Below are 18604 nucleotides of genomic sequence, written 5' to 3'. Positions count from 1 at the left end.
CACAATACATGTTGGGCGACTCTTCTTTGGGACTGTTCTGCTGACTCCAGGGATGGCTGAAGGCTTTTGGCACTTTCAGTCCAATTTATTGATGTCTAACGAGGCTGTTGATCAACCCTGGCAGGGTTTTAAGTATTCTCTTCTTCTGAAGCACTGAAGGTTATGTCAGATGTGGAGCAGCGGAGCCTCTTGTTGATTGTGGATGTAAATCGATGCCTCAATGCATTCAGTGTAGAGCTTATACAGTATTTGTTGTTGACGCTGATGTTTCTGACAATATTTATCTTTTCTTTTTTTTTTTTCAAGTGTGTCACTGTGGCACTGAGTATCACAATACTAATTTACTTGATAGTTTTTATTTTAATATCGTTTTCAATTTTGTTTTAAATTTCAGTTATTTTCATCAATGGTTTTGTTAGTTTTAGTTTATTTTTTATTTTGCAAACATATACATTATACATATACAGTTTTTATTTTATTTAGTTTCAGTTTTAGTAATTATATTATTTTATTAGTAATTATACTTAAGCAGAGCAAAAAATTTTAGTGAAGACCGAAGCAAGACATTTCATTTCATCAAAGTTTAATTTTTTGCACAGATTAATTCATTCTTGTGCGGACTTAAATAAAAATAAAATAATGGTTTGAGATTAAACAAAAAAATTACAAATAAATGCAACTTAGAAGTATACAAAAAAACTATGGAATATTCAGACAAACTAATTAATATTAAAGATGATATCGTGTGTGTGTGTGTGAAGCACTAGGCTGGCTGCAATTTGAAAGTGCATACGCAACATTTTTTAACTATAGTCTACCATCACTCTATCATTGATGTTAATGAATCTATTCATTTTTTTATTTATCATTACGGCCCACTTTAACCCCTGTATGTATGTATGTATGTATGTATGTATGTATGTATGTATGTATGTGGATAAAGTTGGATATAATGTATATTCATCTTTATAAATGACTAAAACTTCAACTAGAATAGATATGAAAACTGAAAATATAAAAATACAAGCTAATTCAAAACATTCATAAATACTATAATACTGCATAAATCTCACCAAAATAAAACCGTTAAAACATTCAAATGTTAAAAGTGAATTCAAAACAAAGATGTTAGTTTGTGGTTATTCAAGAACGGCCTTCACATGCTAATACGAACCACCTCAATTTGTTTAGACTCCATTGATTTGTGTTCTATCAGAAGAAACAATTAGTTTGTTCAATACCAAGCCCTTAATGTTAAAAGCCATTGATTTGGTGTAGACTGACTGTGACCTGGGAATCTTTTGACGTGTACTTGAAGTGCAGAACAAAAATACTTAAAATATATATCTTTTTTCTTGTTCCAGGTATGTTGATGATGTCATATCCAGAATTGGACGAATGTTTCCAGATATGTCAATCGAGCTTTTCCGGCCAAACGGGACATCCGCAGTTCTCTTGGTGAGATGCTTTGTGCTACACAAATCAAGAGATTTTTCTTTATATTCTATAATTTGTGTCTTATGATTTGCGTTTTATGCTTAAAATTAGGGATGCACCGAAATTTCGGCCACCGAAAATTTTCGGCCGAAAATGGCCTTTTCGGTTTTCGGCCGATAGACTTTTATCACCGAAACAACACGGCCGAAATGTTGTGATGACGCAAACAGAAACCGCGACCTGCACGTGCACCTGCATAGCGCAGACCACGAGCTCCATGCTACATTCACTTAACACCAGTGAGAACATTCTCTCTCTTCGTATTCCTTTATTCACAGCACTAAAGCGTCTCCTAACAAAGAGATTAAGACGGACCACAAAGTAAAAACAAAGAAAAGTACAGTCTTATAGAGTCTGTTAGCACACGTCTCACTGAGATCTTTTCGGATCCTCTGCACTTCATCGCGAATGTGCTTGATCCGCGTTATAAAGACCATTACTTGGATGCGGAAATAAGGCAGCGCGCACGAGAAATGATCCAGGCCGCGCTGGATGCGGAGAACCCGCGTGGAGACGGAGAAGCGCCAAGCGCAGGAGACAGATCAGAGCGCAGAAAAAAAGACTGGTCTCTGCACCAGATGAGTGGCATGCACCATCGTTGTCTGATATGTTCAGTGGAATTCTGCAAGAAAGTGCCTCAAATAATAATAATAGTTGGCTATTTTGTTCTTATACACACACACAAACATATATACATACATAATATCAGATTGTAGCCATATTTATGCTAGATTTTCTGCTAGATTTCTGCTTTAATTTGATAAAAATGTTTATTTATGCCCTGGCCTTATTTAAATACACTCTCTCAAATATTTCTCAAATGTCAGGCAGATGACAAGCTCAACTGCTCAACAGCTAGATGGTTATCTGTCTGAAGTCCCCATCCCCAGAAGTGATAAGAGTCTTGCCTACTGGAGAAGTAATGCACTTTCTAGTCCTACATAGAAACATTTCAAATGCACTTCACCTAAATGCACTTTGTTTTTATGAGAGAACTGTTCATTTTAAAACCTTTCTGCAGGCCAGTAGGCCTGTACATTATTATTAAATATACACATGAGTGGGATAAATTTTTAGTTAGAATTTTATTTTATACTGTGCATTGTTGCAATGTGCTTAATAAATATTTACATCATTTGTAATTATGTATTTTTATGGGTTTTTTTTAATAAGTTATGTAATTGTAATTATCTTTGAAACTTTAATTTATGCAATTGCAATGTCTTAATTTTAGTAAAGTTAGTACACGGTCATAGCAATAAATGCAATGGTACTAATAATTGGCATAATTTATTTCGGTGTTTCGGTTTCGGTTTTCGGCCTTGGTTTTCTCTTTTTCGGTTTTCGGTTTCGGCCAAGAATTTTCATTTCGGTGCATCCCTACTTAAAATGGATTTTAATGTTTGTTTTAGACACATTTATGGGTGCACAATTTGATTAGCTTATTAGCTCAGTAAGACAGAATAAAATAAATAGGCACATTTTTGTAGAAGAGTAAGACATGATAACCTGTGAAATAAGCACTTTTGTAATTGTAAATGAAATTGATCTTATTCATATTATGTTAGGTAAAAAATTTTTAGCATGAATGCATTATGCTAAATGCATAAATGTAAATGTAATTGTCTAGTTGAAGAGAGAAATCTCGATTTAGCAAAACAATAGCATGTAGTAATGAATACTTTTCTCATGTTTGTTGGTAAGCTGCATAAAATGCTACATGTTTCTATTTCCAGTGGCATGAATGAAGCAGGACAGCAAGAAAGTGCAGCCATGTAGAAGTTTTTTCTGACTAATGGTGTCTAAGAGTTAATGGTGAAGGAGAGCTGGATGCCCTTGTACTCTGGGAGCAATCTCTCTGTTGACTGCTCTGTCAGTCTCCTTGTGAGATGTCCCTGAGAACATCCCAGAGGGGCTGGGATTGTTGACTCTTTGAGGAGTTTGCCCCATACTTTAAAAGTTTTGGAGGGTGCGTGCATGATAATAAAGTAAAAACAGACAAAAGAGAGTGACCGTCTAGTCCAGGTGAACTCTACCAGATTGAATTACAGCAATCCTTTTAGCTGCATTAGGAAACATTTTTGTGATCGGTGCATTTTCACACCAACAGCAATTGGATGAGTTTATTGTTTGTGTATGCTAATTATTTATTCCATGTGGTGTTAAGGCAATAATGACTTTTGTGAGGCTATGTGACGGTGCTAAAATTGGGAATTAACAAATAGTCTTCCCCATTCATTTACATGTGGTGGTGTGTGAAATATGGGAGATTGTTTGTTAGATTCCCATTTCAGGTCCCAGAGACCCTATGGCTGTTTGTGTTAAAAATATATCATTAGAATCCTTGAAATTTAAATGTAATGGGTTGGTCTGAAGTAGCTTCATTATTCATAGGTGTGGTTTGGGCGTAACGTGAAATAAACCAATCAGAGCGTCATCCAACATTCCCTTTAAAAGCAGGTGCGCAAGTTCCATTATGGATTGCTATTATTATGGCGTATTTACCAGGCGCACGCCAGGAGTGGTTCACAACCGAGGAGACTGATGTTCTTGTAAGAGCAGTGAAAGACAGAGAAGTTGTGTTGTATGGGGATGGGAGAAACCCACCCAAAATAGTGTCGGTTAAACAGGCGTGGGAGGAAATAGCCACAATTCGTCAGATGTCCTTATATACACGTATGTCTTGCCACTATTTGGCCAACAGGTCTGATCCTTAATTACTACAATTAGCCTGAATAATTTGTAAGCTAGATTTATGCCTATTTTTTCACATCTTCGTGGCACACCACATTGATTTCCGTCTTCTCACGTGTTAATATTTTTTAGTGTAACAATTTATGATTTGCAAAAATAACTGTTGCATCTGTGTAGATTACATGAGCAAAGTGTATGAGCGTTGTGCACGCTATACATTATGGTCAAGCATGTGCCCTTAAAATAGCATAATGAACAACGCGCAACGCGCCACTGACTTTAGACTAGGTTTTTTCTGGTCAGTGGCGCAATTGTTTAATGGAACAGCAAAATAGCACCAGGGATTGTTTGTGCCGGAACACGCCTCCTTTTTTGCGCTGAACCGCCCAGGGAGCGCAAGTTCATTCACTAGTTTAGCGACGTGCTTCTGTGGAGGGAAAAGCGCGCTTTGCGCGGGTGCAAAATAGGAATGACACATGCGTCGGTGTACAAAGTCAATTGCGCTGGGTGCAAGATAGGGCCCATTGTGTCTATATATATATATATATCAAAATAAATTAATAATAAATTATCAGTAAGTTAAATAAATATCATGTTTATGTTAGTGCAAGGAAATAGTTTTTTTATTTTTATTATATATATATATATATATATATATATATATATATATATTAGGGCCGGGACTCGATTAAAAAAATTTATCTAATTAATTAGAGGCTTTGTAATTAATTAATCAAAATTAATCACATTTTAATCGCATATAAATATTTGACCTGAGAACAGTGAGAAGTATTTTTTTTTTCACATGGATTTATAGTATACCATTGAATAATGACTAAATACATAAGCTTAAGCAACACAATATTGTTTATTTTTGTTCAACCAAGTCTAGCAGACCAGTGCAATTTTTGCCATGAAGTGTAGCAATAGCATATTTAGAAACAATTTAGAAATAGTAGATTTCAGAAATTCAGGAAGCTTATAGGTGCAGGAACCTTCTGTAAAGTGTTTTTTTTTTTTTTTTTTTTTTTTTTTTTTTAAGTAAAACACAATACTGTCAATTACATTAAGAACATTGGAAACACTGACTATTAGAAAACATCTCTCTGTTGCTTCAGAGGCCATAACATACTAAGTCCAACTCTCAATAACCTTGGCCAAAACAATAAAGAGTTCAACATAAACTGTTGCACCAACAAAATAATACATAGTTCAACATAAAGTGTAAAGTCCACGCTAGCTGCTATATGTTTAGCGTTGAGGTGATACTTGAGGCTCGATGTGCTGCCGGTGATATACGAACGCTAGTTGGTGCTTCAGTATAATCGGTCCTCCGAAACTCATCCAGTGAGAAACGTTCCGCGGTGCAGAAATAAGTTATTAAAAATGCGGGAATTTTGTTTCTGTAATTAATTAATCTTAGTTAACGCGTTATTTTTTGTGTAATTAATTAATCTCAATTAACGCGTTAAAGTCCCGGCCCTAATATATATATATATATATATATATTTTAATGGTATGAGTTTTGGTTACACTTCCTCTTTATTTGATAAAATTTTTCAATGGAGATGTAATTTTAGAAACCAGAATATATTGGCTATTAATATTGTTAATAAATATTAAAGTATTACAAAAAAACATTATAGTTGTTTTTAGTAGGTACAAAAATATTTGTCTTTTATGGCGTGGCAGTAATCACATATTTATCTAATCTCACTGGGCCACACAGATAATTTACATTTGCTTCTGTCATCATTTGTATGTTGTTTACACTTTTTTTTTTTCTTCCTCTTTAGTCATGTCTCATCTCAACTAGGGCACAAAACACACACACACACACACACATATATATAGTTGTATGACACCCCTGATTGCAACATTAAGTTGTCACAATGGGTCATTTGGATATTTTTGTCAGTGGTTCAGTGTGTCACTGGTATTTTTCCTTATCTCCTGGTAATATTTTCCCATTTACCTAGATGAGGTTTTGCAGACTTTTTGGGCTGAATTATCACATTCTGAGATGATGTCAGTTGTCAGTTGGGTCATTCACACCACACTCCATCCCCCTTACCTTTGAGACTTCCTCTGACACTTCTCTGCTGCCGTCATGTCTTTTGGCAACGCTGAGTGAGAGGAAAGAGAGACTGAGGGATCTTGGCAGTGGTGCCAGAAAGACTACAAATGCCCCTTCCACAGCAGTGGGAGTTCAGTGGTTCACACCCACAGGGCATGCACTTCCAGATGGCCCAGTTGGCAGGCTGGAGTGATCTGTCACCGTGGGGGCTAAATCAATGCCAGGCCCTTCGTCGGACATGCTTTTGTACGGTGGTCAACAAAGCGTTCAGAAAAAAAAAGGACGGTTTGTGCATGTGTGAATAAAGATGATCCTTTTTGAGTTTGAGAGGGTTTATCTAATTTTTCTAACAGGAAGTGGACTTTTTGTCATTTAATTGCTTTCTGTCTCTTTAGAACAGTGGGTCTCATCTGATTTTATTTATTTGAGCATCAAATCCAAAGGTCTTTTATTTTTATTTGTTTGTTTGTTTATTTATTTATTGCATGTAATTTTACTTTACTTTCCATTAAGCATCAGATAAAAATATTAAATTTTTATATATATATATATGCTTCTCATGTGATTTAATTTGATCTCATATGATTTTATAGTGGACATCACATCCAAAAGTGTTTTTTTTTTTTTTTTTTTTTTTTTTTTTGTTCAAATATATTTTAATTTTACTGTACATTCCTTTGCATTGAACTTCAGATAAAAAAATATATATTTTATTTTTGTTTATTTTATTTTACCTTCCTTTGCATTGGACATCAGATCCAAAAGTATTTGTATTTATTATTATTATTATTATTATTATTATATTTTGTTTTATTGTTATTATTTTATTTATTTTTACTTTTTGCCATCAGATCCAAAAGTTTTTTTTTTTCAGTTATTGGTTTAATTTTATTTTTGATTATTGAATTTGGATTGAACATCAGATTTAACTTTTTTTTTTTTTTTTTTTTTTTTTTTTTTATGTTATTATATTATATTTTATTTTATTTTAAACACCAGTTGAGAACCACTGTATTAGAGGTTATCTTATTGTTAGTTTGTGTTCCGGTCCCTTCCCTGTAGATGTACAGATAGCAGTGAATGGAAGGGAGGATTAGAAAACATCACAGTGTGGTACACATCTGCCATTTATAACAAGAAGCAATCAAGCTTTCTCCACAGCAGTGCTGCATCTCTTTAAAATCAGTTTGTAAACAGGCCCGGCTGTGCAGAGTGCGATGGCATTAATTGGGGCACGGGACGGCTCTCTACGGGCAGATTCCGCCTAACAGCCTTGTCCGACCATAATTAGGGGATGTTAATTAGCATGGAAAATGCATCGTTCTCAGGCCCTCTACCTGCTTTTCTTCAACCTGTATTTCCATTAGCTTAACCTCATTCCCTCTTCCATGACAGTTATTAACTATATGCTGAAGCGTGATGTACATTATTCTTTTTTCAGAGCAGTGGGGAAATGCATTTTAGATCTTGGAACCCACTTTTAAAAGTGCTGCCACAAACTGGAGCTTGTCACTCCTGCAGCGGTCCGGATCAAAGCCAGTTCTGAACGTGAAGCGTCCCACAGGGTTCTGCCTGAGTTACAGATGGCACAGTGTGTATGGAAATGAACATGTGTAAAGGCAGTTGCACAGAGATGCTTTTAACTGGCTTCAGTAGAATATACAGTTTTTTGAAGCCTGTGAACGGCTGATAGTGATTTTGAGCTAAAGATTCCAGAGAGGTCTTTCATGGCACACACATTCCCCCTTCTGTATCAGTACGTCTGTTTACAGCTCCTCTGCTCATATTATAACTTATCTCTCTGGAATCTTTGTTCTGAATTTATTGATAAAATTTGGAATAATCTATCGATCTATCTATATACTGTATATGTATATATAAATGTGTGTATATATTAGGGATGCACGATATTGGATTTTGGCCGATATTCGATATGCCGATATTTTCAAAATAATTTTGGCCGATGCCGATACCGATATCGATATATATACAAATATATACTGATATATTTAAACTTTAATTTTACTGAAGAGAAATCCATGTATCTCTTCTGTACTGATTCTACCATAAATTTATTATTTTACAAATGTAGACAGACATTCACATCTGAAAAACAGGTCAATTATTTCACTTGGAGAATATCGGTTTGGCTCATCGGCAGAAATATTCATATCGGCCGATACCGATAATGGTCATTTTAAGCTTTTATCGGCCGATACCGATATTGTGCCGATATTATCGTGCATCCCTAGTATATATATATATATATATATATATATATATATATATATATATGTATGTATGTGTGTGTGTATGTGTAATATATATATATATATATATATATATATATATATATATATATATATATATATATATATATATATATATACACACACACACATGTATATATATATACACACACACACATGTATATTATTCAAAATTTTAATAGATTCTGTTTTTAAACTGTATTCCTCATAGAATCCTGAAAAAAAAAAAAGTTTCTCAACTATTTTCAACATTGATTTAAAAATCTTACCAATCCCAGACTTTAGAATGGTATTGTAATAATAGGGCTGGGCGTTATAGCTAAAAATGTATCAACGATATAATGTTTCATATCGTACGGTATTGATAATTGAAATTTTTTATAACCTTTTTTCAAAACCGAGGAATAGAAAAAATTCTTTGTTTTATCAATCAAGCACAAAATTAAAATTAAACAAGTATCTAATTTCTAATGTTTTGTATGCAGATTAAATGTGTTTTAAGGAACCTTTTGTCTTGTCTCGTCTCCCGAGGCCATTAGGAGGGCACAATGAGCAAAATAATGCAGTTCATTTCAATTGTCAACCTAAGAAAATAACGGTCTATAAAAAAACTTGTATTGTCTAAATTAACTAAAGATCAAATATAATTTCGTAAATTGCATAAACAATTATATAGTGTCATGTTTATGCATTGGTTAATCAAAATAGCTGAAGCACGGACCACGCATATTGCATTAAAAAAAAAAAATGAGATGCAGTATGTGGCGAGTGGGGCGGGGCCGAGAGGCGTGGGAACGAGGAGTGAGGCCAGGTGTAGTGATTGGAGATGAGCTACACCTGCGCCCCAACGCCAGTATCGAGTCCCACGTAGGAGATGGAAGGATATAAAACTGGAGCGACTATAGTGAAGGACGAGAGAGGACCAGGCCTGGGCCATATTTATGTTTTGGTTTTTATTTTGTGCGCACCAGTCATCTGTGAGGGGCTGGTGCGCTGTTTTGTGTTTATTTTTTAATTATTATATTATAAATTTGTGACGTGTTTTCTAAAAGTTTAAATTGTTTTAACTTTGTATGGTTTTCTTTGCATCTCTTGCATGAGATGCGAGTGCAGTAGTCATATTTGTCCATCTAAAAAATGCGTGGAATATGCATCTGTGTGAATGGCTTGGTTTCTTCTCCACATTGAGCTTCTATATTTCTCAAAAATTTTGAATGAATAGCACAGCAGTGGTGCATATCGTGGGCTAGACTGACAAAACATTAAAATGCAACAACGTCACTTACGTCATTATCACCGCATCTCGCACGCCATTGATGATGCCCGCTGACGCACTCCTAACATTCAAATGCAAATGTTTATTTGAAATTCGACTAATATTCATTCTTTATTCACAATCTGTTCATCACAGGCAGACACAGCACTCATTTCAGCATGTGTTCGGGTTTGTGTGTGCTGTCTGCGTCACTCAATGCACGTCTCTATATCAAGCGTTATGACAAACATTGTTTTCATCTTTCTTGAAGAATGTGTACCGTCGATAAATATCAATACCGTTTTATCGCCCTAATATTGTAATAGAAATATTTTAACATTGAATCAGTATTTGAGAAAGGACAGAAGCATGTAAATGTTTGTGGTAGTCAGATCCAAACCTGAGTTGTCTATATGAGCTCTACAGCTCAGTGTGTTACATTGCATGCGCTAGCTGCTAGTCCACGTGACGCTCTCTGGCTACTTCCCTTCTTTCTCTTTCCTCCTTGACTGAATCATTGTGGACTGGTTGGTCAGCTCAAAGGTTCACACTGGAGTAGAGTCAAGCTATTTTTTGTTAATTGAATTCTAAAGTGACCTTGTTCTGCTATTGATCTACATTAAAAATATTTCTCCCACCTCAAGGTCGCTGCCACTGCAGTCACACCAGTGAGGCAGGTTGCGGAATATTGACGGTATTCCAGAACGACCTCTGAGTGTGGCATTGTGCTGATGAGGACAGAAGCGGCGTGAGGTGGAAAGGTCAGAGCGGGTCGTACTCGTAGGGGTGGAAGAGGCTATTGGAAAACACCCCTCTTTGCACTCAGGCGCGTTATGTTGTGTCAGCTTGTTCCTCGTGTTTTTTGATGGTACAGTAAGCTGTGCTGAAAGCTAATGAGGTGGGCACTCTCAGAGACCTCAGCTGTGGTGTTCAGGTTTCCAAGATTGTCAAAATAGAGCAATTTGTGTACCTCAAAATCTGTCAAACTGACATTTTTCCCTAAAAACAACTATTCCCCGTGCTATTTAGAGTGCAGCGACAGCCCAGTTAGGTATAAGATGAGATGCCATCTTAACATCTACCATTATGCAGTTTCAGTGATCGAATCACAGTTGTATCGCATCTGACAATGTTAAAAGTGTTCAGGGATTGATTCTGACCACATTGGTCTGCAAATAATCATTATCGGATTTGTTATTGTGTTCCACCTTCTTCTCTTTTTATTTTTATTCAGCCCTCGTAATGTGAAAAAAACATGTGATTCTCGCTTGGGATCTGGTCATCCATTTTAATGAACAATATCCCGTGAGTTATTCCACTGGACTACACTTGGATTCTCTCATTTACCTCCCCAAATCCTCCCTCACATCTTTCTCTTACTCTGTTTTTTGCAAATGCACTTTAATATATATTTAAAAATACATACACATTTTAATATACATGAGTTTTATAAATTGATTAAAAAAAATAATTCTTTAAAACACATTTCAGTTCATTTTATTTCCAAATACAATTTTCCCCCAATATAAATTTTATTTTACTTTTTTTTTTTTTTTTATATATATATATTTATATTTTATTTTACCCTTGTTGGACCATCATGTTGTCGTATTTTCTTTTGGAAATATGTATTATTAGCTATTTTATTAAAAAAAAATTTTACTTTGGTTTCTGTGTTGTTTTATTAGTTACATTTTTTTAATTCAATTATTTTTATTAATTTCTATTACCTCTGCTGGAGATCATCATTTTCTCATTTATTTATTTAATTTTATTAATTAATTTATTGTTTGTTTGTTTTGTTTTGGGTGGGGGGTTGATTGGATTTTTTTCTAATTATGCACAATAATGTGCGATTGGATGCAAAGCTAAAGAATATCCAGACACATGGCCTGATACAAAACAGCTGTAAAAGTGTTCTAATTTCCCCCAGTTCTGTCAAAGTGAATGCAGTCGTGTTTTAGAAACGAGCTGAAAAGCATACAGTAGAGTGGTTCGGCTGAACATTATTTTGGTCTCAAGCAACTTGAATGAGGATCCATTTTTCTCAAAGGAAAGGTCTTGGGGAGCAGGACACTTGGCCACGTTCTCGCCTGGCTTCTTTCCTTCCTTGTTCGCAGCTGATTTGAGATCGCACTTGTTGCTTAGAAACTGTTTCTTTTTCGTCCAATCTCACAGTTTTTGCCACTTTCCCCTCCCTCTCCGCGGCCCACTGTCACTCCAAATAAAAAATACCATCTGCCGCCATTGCGATCCAGTCGGTCGGGGATGCACTTTAAGATCAGCTAATGAACCCTTCCAGGACGCCCTGATGTTTACCACATTCAAAGTCAACTTCTTTTCTTTCTAGTATGTATGTTCCTCTGGCCCTAGGCCAGAAATGTTCTTTCCCAATAGCTTATGGCTGAAAAGCATGCCTAGAAATAGCTATTGACGCTGTTAACTGGCTTCACACCTAGAATTACGGCAAGGGATTTGGCTTTTTTAGTTTCTGTATATTATGAGAAATTGTGAAATCATGAGTCACACTGGCGAGCTAATATTTGCAAATTCTCTTGTGCTGAAAGTTCAGATTTGAAGTTACAGCTTCTTGAGGTTGTTTTTCTTTTAGTATGTCTTGCGTCAGTGATTCACACATCAGTGGTGTGTTTTAGGAAGCTGGGATCTATTAACCCCTCTGTAGAAGTGTGGTTTCATTCAGAAGCCTTGATCCACTCCTGAAATCCTGCTTTAAAGGATCATGGTTTTTGGGGAGGGGGATTTGTTTTGTGCAAAACAAAATATTTTTATCATAAATTTATCATAAACAGTTTTGATAAATCCATGAAAAAAAATCAGATAAAAAAATCCATTAAAGCTGCAGTCGGTAACTTTTGACGCTCTAGCAGTTAATAAACAGAACTGCTTGTGTCTTGCGGAAGAACATCGTAGCCGGAACTACTTCTCTCTGTTTATGTCTATGAAGAATCACAAAGGTACTGGGTTACTCCGCCGCGGTATCCCCGAAGCAATCTAAAATAGTCCGAATATAAACACTTATTATAGGTGCACCCTAGTGATTCAGGACAAGCCAAAAACACGGTTTGGAAAATGGATTCATGGTGTACTCGCTTATTATATAAATTTTTCTACATTTTGAACACAAACAAAGTTACAGACCGCAGCTCTGATTGGTTGTTTTTTACCGGGATCGATGGAGTTTCTGCAAATGGCAATAGGAGCACTGGGAGGAGCCAGAGGAGCTTGATTTTTTTCACAAATTATCTGTCTCATATTCTACTGTCACGACATAATGATAGGTTTAATAAATATGTAAAAAATATATTTTTACAAAAGTTCCCTACAGCACCTTTAAGTAAAGACGTACTTTTGTGTGAATGTTTCTTTGTAGTATCTGATGAATCCGTGAATCAGCTATCAGTGAATGTTATTGTTTGACAGATAATAACACAATAGTTGCATGTTGTTTTTGTGTGAATGTGTGGTGTCCTGTGTCCATAGTCTCTATAAATCTGTTTCTTTTAGAAATCATTTTGTGGAGAAACAAGACAAAAAGAAAAAGACACTCAGCATGAGGGAAAAATAGTTAGAAGTTTCTGTGAAGTTCTGTGCCTCCACCGGCTGGTGATCAGTGGTGGTTTTATTACTGCAGCACTCAGCAGGACTCTCATGAAAGGAGAAGGAGGACCAGAAGGCAAACTCACGCTACGAGAATCTCACCATTTTATTTTTTTTCATTTTATTCTAGTTTTTTCTGTTTTATTAACCTTTATTCTTAACTTATTCTAGCACTTGTTTTATTTGATTATATTTTTTAATTATTTTTATATTACTTTTTATATTTACTCTGCTTTACTCTTGTTTTTAGATTTTTTTTATTTATTTATTTATTCAATTTATATTATTTTAATTTTGTTTTGTTTTATTTATAATTATTATTTATATTTTGGGGGGGTGTTTTCTTCACTTTCTTTTAACTTTCATTTTAATTTTAATTTATATATCACTCCTGTTGGACCATCATGGCCTCAGATTTTATTTTATTTTATTTTATTTGTAATTAGCTAAAACTTATTCTGGAACTTATATATATTTTATTATATGAAAATCATTAGGATATTAAGTAAAGATCATGTTCCATGAAGATATTTTGTAAATTTCCTTCTGTAAATATATGAAAACTAAATAGGATTAGTAATATGCATTGCTTAGGCCTTCATTTGGACAACTTTAAAAGAGATTTTCTCTATATTTAGATTTTATTTTATTTTTTCTGATATTCAAATAGTTGGTGTATAGAGTGTAGATTGATGTGGATGTGTGTTTATCAGTATCCATATGTTCGTTGGGTGAAATAGAAAAACTCAATAAACGAAGTAAAAAATAATTTGAATGATATCTTTTGCCCCCCAAGGTTTCTATAGATATCATGATATATTGATATCGTGAATTCTTATGTCCACAATAACCACGATATGAAAAATCTTATATCGTGACAGACCTAGTTTGGAGGTAGAGAAATGCTGACTATGACCCTAAGAACACCATCCCTACTGTCAAGAACGGAGGTGGAAACATTGACTTTGGGGTTGTTTTTCTGCTAAGGGTACAGGACATTGAGAGGCACATGGACAGGCCATGTACTGTAAAATCTTGGACGAGGATCCTTCCCTCAGCCAGAAGACTGAAGATGGGTCATGGATGGGTCTTCCAACATGACAATGACCCAAAACATACTGCCAAGGCAATAAAGAGTAGCTCAAGAAGAAGCACCTCATGGAGTGGCCTATCCAGTCCCAGACCTCAATCCTATAGAAAATCTGTGGAGAGATCTGAAACTTTGAGTTGCCAAACAACAGCCAATAAACCTTAATGATTTAGAGAGAATCTGTAAAGAGGAGTGGACCAAAATCCCTCCTGAGATATATGCAATCCTGGTGACCAACTACAAAAAACATCATCTCTCTGTGCTTGCCAACAAGGCTTCTACAGCACGTACTAAATCATGTTTTGCTTGGGGATCAAATACTTTCAAATATTGATCAAATAGATCAAATCAGTTTCTAAACTTTTATCAAATGTTTTTTTCTCAGGATTTTTTGGTTGGCATTCTGTCTCTATCCGTTAAAACACACCTACCATAAAAGTTACAGACTCTTCGTTTCTTTGTAAGTGAGCAAACTTACAAAATCAGCATTGGAACAAATAAATATTTTCCCCACTGTATAAGGCAGCCGTTATAAGTGAACGAAAATAACTGCTTTCCGTTTTTGGGCATCCACCCTCTAAGTTGCCTTTCTGGCAAGAAAAATAATATTTCAATTTACATTTGGGAGAACTATGACTTTAAAGGCTGTCAGGGGTAATGGATTCAGGCTGTGCGCGCTGGTGTTGACTGCCAGTGCCAAGCGGCTCCGGGCAGAGGCCAGGCGTTCAGCTACTCTGACAGACATGAATTTAATAAGCAAACCTCAAAGCGGGAAAAACATGTGTTGTGAGGCTCACACAGTACGAATGGGGCTGAATGGGTATTTCTACTGGATCTTGACATGATTGATCATGTCTACAGTGTTTCTTTTGTCACATACTGTTGAGTTCTGAAGGTTTTGTGTGTGTGTGAGTGAGAGGGAGAACTTTCCAGTGTACTGTACTCTACATATCTGTACACTCTTGTTTGCTTGATGCCAGGTGATTGAAGGAGCCTTGTGTAAGGGATATTTTATTTAAAAAAATTCTGTTCCAAACATTTAAGACTTCTTTTCTTCTGTTGGACACATTTTTCTGTATTCCAAGTATATTTCTTTGTCTAAAAATGTAAGCGCTTGTTTTGAGTTTTTTCATGTTTTTATTTTTACCTATCCGCTTTTTTCCTGAATGTGGAATCCTTGCCAGACTCCTACTGGAACGGTCTCTGGTATTTCTAGTCAATTGAGTTTATTTTCCAAGCGATTCGTTTTAACACTTGACAGTTTCGCAATGACCTTTCTGCAGTAACTCATCTGTTATAGGTTAATGAATGGGTAGATGAAAAGAAGCGATCCTAATTTTAACAGCATTGTAAAAACACATTTCCTACATGCATTTTCCGATCGGGGCGAAGTTCAAGGGATTTTGTTCACAAAGTGATTTGATCACATTATTCTATTATTTCACACACAGCATATTAACAGGCAAATTATTATTATTATTTTCTTATGTCAGCATTTGACATAAAATGCAATGCGTGTAGTGCTGGACACAGACAGATTTGCCGTTGCACAAAACAAGTACTTTACAGGAATTGCTTTTTTACAGAAAGTTTATTGCTGTTACTGTGGCAGCCAATAACAGCAAAGCATAACCATGCACACATTCTTATAGTTAACTACACTGAAAAACTTCAGTTTAATAATTCAGTCAGTTTGTTTTACCCCATTTTAGCTATGGAGAACAGAGCATGACTGCATCCAAATGGACGTTAGAATCAAACTTTTTGCACTTATCGGGAAAATAGTGAATAAACAGAATAGACCAAATAAGTACCATATACTGTAGTTTTATTGCAGTTACATGCTCAAAAATAGCTTGTACCAGGCTAAATTTACATTTATGTAAATGTATTTATCTTTGTCTTCACTCTAAAGTATCTTGGTTAGAAATAATAAATTGATGATTACTGTATGTGATAGAATAATAAAATCACTAAATGCAATATCATACTTCAAAGTACCATATTATTACCATACCACCATATGTTGTCACCACTGTACTGTCTTAAGTAATGTTGTTATATTGTTAACTAAAACTATTTTTTTTTAAAAAAATGGAAATTAACTGAATACAGCTGAATAAAATATGACTTAATTACTAAAAGATAGAAATAGAAATGTTAAAAAAAAGCAACAACAAAGTAATACAAATGACAAAGGCACATGAGAAAATCAGTAAAACTTAAACTGGTAATATGAAAATAAAATACATAATTCTAAAGTAAGTAATTAGGTTGAAACATATTTACTTGGAGTGCTTTTTATCTATCTATTTGGAGAGCTGATTTACATACTGTAATGAAGTCTGAGAAAGTGTATCTCCATTTCTCATAGTGAAACCCAATCTTTATCTCTGTAAAAGTTTTCCAATTACCAGGTGTGGGAATCTATGGCAGTTACATCTCCTTCAACGTATATGGTTCGTGTTTACAATCAGCTCTTTCAGCCAAGCAACAAATAATTTCCTATTCATATATTTATTCATGTATGCATAGAACCTCACTAGACTCTTTGGCTGGACTTCAGTGACATGTTTGCTTTTCTTCATTGACTCCCAGACAATCAATCCATTGTAATGCTTGTGAAATCTCATTTGAATTCATTTCTTTCTTTTCCACACTAGTACATTCATCTCTGCCATACTAAAATCCCTTTATATAATAGCGGTCCCCTCCATATTGCATTATTGGTTTGGCATTTATAAAAACAGCGCTCTGAGGAACTGAAAACTCTCCTGAATCTCAAATGACCTGATATTTCATTTCTTCTGATTCATAGTTTCTTTTTATGTCAAACTTTGTCATCTGGGTGTTGTTTTAGTTGAACTTTATCATGCTGGTCGCCATTGCCCGTCTTTTTTCGGACCACCTGAGCGTGTCCCCCTTCACAGTCAGTGGTGGGGTCAAATCTAGCGGCTTCTGAAAACCTCAGAGGGACCACAAAAAGAACTGTCACCACCCTGCCAGCATTCAGACCTGGCCCAGGCCAACCCAGCATCCTTCACTGTGCCTGATACATAAATTATTCAGCAAGTGGGGCTCAGCTGAAACCCATTGCTGTTTTGTTGATGTTTAAACAGCTTTGGCAAATATCGAGGGGTTGGTTTAGAGATCCTCAGCCCTCTTCCTGTCCATGTTGTACTGTATCTGTCTTCCTCTCTGAGGTGTGCGTAGCGTGAACCTAAGTGAATGTGAGGATTTAAGAATATTGTACTGGGATTTCCTCCTTTGCCTTCGATTAAACCCATTTTAAGCCAAAAGACTCAAGCGAAAGCCCTTCTGACAGCAGATGGTTTCAGGCTGAAGTGTGAACTTTTTTTGGCATGAAAGAAAAAAATTATTCTCGGAAGAGAGGGGTTTTATGCTCTGTTTTAGTAATTGAGAAAAAATTGGCCAAACCAGCTGTTTCTGATTTGCAATTCAACTCTAAAATATAGATATTTTGGTTGAATAAATATTAATTTTATATGTCCCAAAAGTTAATTGTAATTTAAGTAAACAAATAAACTATTTAATTTTATTTTATGGCAGTCATATAAAAAAACTTCCATGATTACCAATTTTTTCTCATTTTAATTTAGTTAAAAATTTATAGTTTATAATTCGATTTTAATAATTTAAGATATAATGTATCGCAATGCATACTATGAATAATTATAATACATTATATCCTTTATAACCCTTTTTAATGCATTAGAGACAAAGGCTTTAAGTGTTACCTAAAACTCTTTACCATGATTATCATTTATTTTTGCAAACTGTGTATTTTTTATGCATAGATTAATGCATATTTATGCACATTTTCAGTTTTAAAATATTTAAATCATCATGAAAATATTACTGCATTTTTTAATCATTAAAAAATAATTAAATAATCAAACCATTTTAATATTTATTAATCCAATTCACGAATGAATTTCATTTCTATTACCATGGATAATTTTGACACTAAGTTTTATCAAAAATGAGTGTACTTGGTTTCCATGAAGAGAACAGTCACTAAAGAGCATTCTTGAGATTGATTTCAAAGTGTATATATTATGTGAATAAATATTTGTAATAAG

At 34.9% G+C, this 18604-nt stretch overlaps 1 protein-coding gene across 1 annotated transcript in view; it reads left to right on the top strand.

Annotated features, from left to right (window-relative positions):
- The window catches only part of LOC113107172 (mediator of RNA polymerase II transcription subunit 27-like), a 53357-nt gene that overhangs the window by 25268 nt on the left and 9485 nt on the right, over window positions 1-18604 (top strand). The window contains exon 4 of the mRNA XM_026269483.1: window positions 1365-1458. Within this exon, the coding sequence (XP_026125268.1) occupies window positions 1365-1458 (94 nt within the window). The remainder of the gene's footprint in view (window positions 1-1364; window positions 1459-18604) is intronic.

Source organism: Carassius auratus, chromosome 8 (genome assembly GCF_003368295.1).
Source record: "Carassius auratus strain Wakin chromosome 8, ASM336829v1, whole genome shotgun sequence".
NCBI classification, from domain to species: domain Eukaryota; kingdom Metazoa; phylum Chordata; class Actinopteri; order Cypriniformes; family Cyprinidae; genus Carassius; species Carassius auratus.
The sequence above is the reverse complement of the archived record's forward strand: the minus strand, read 5'-3'. Positions and strand labels throughout refer to the sequence as shown.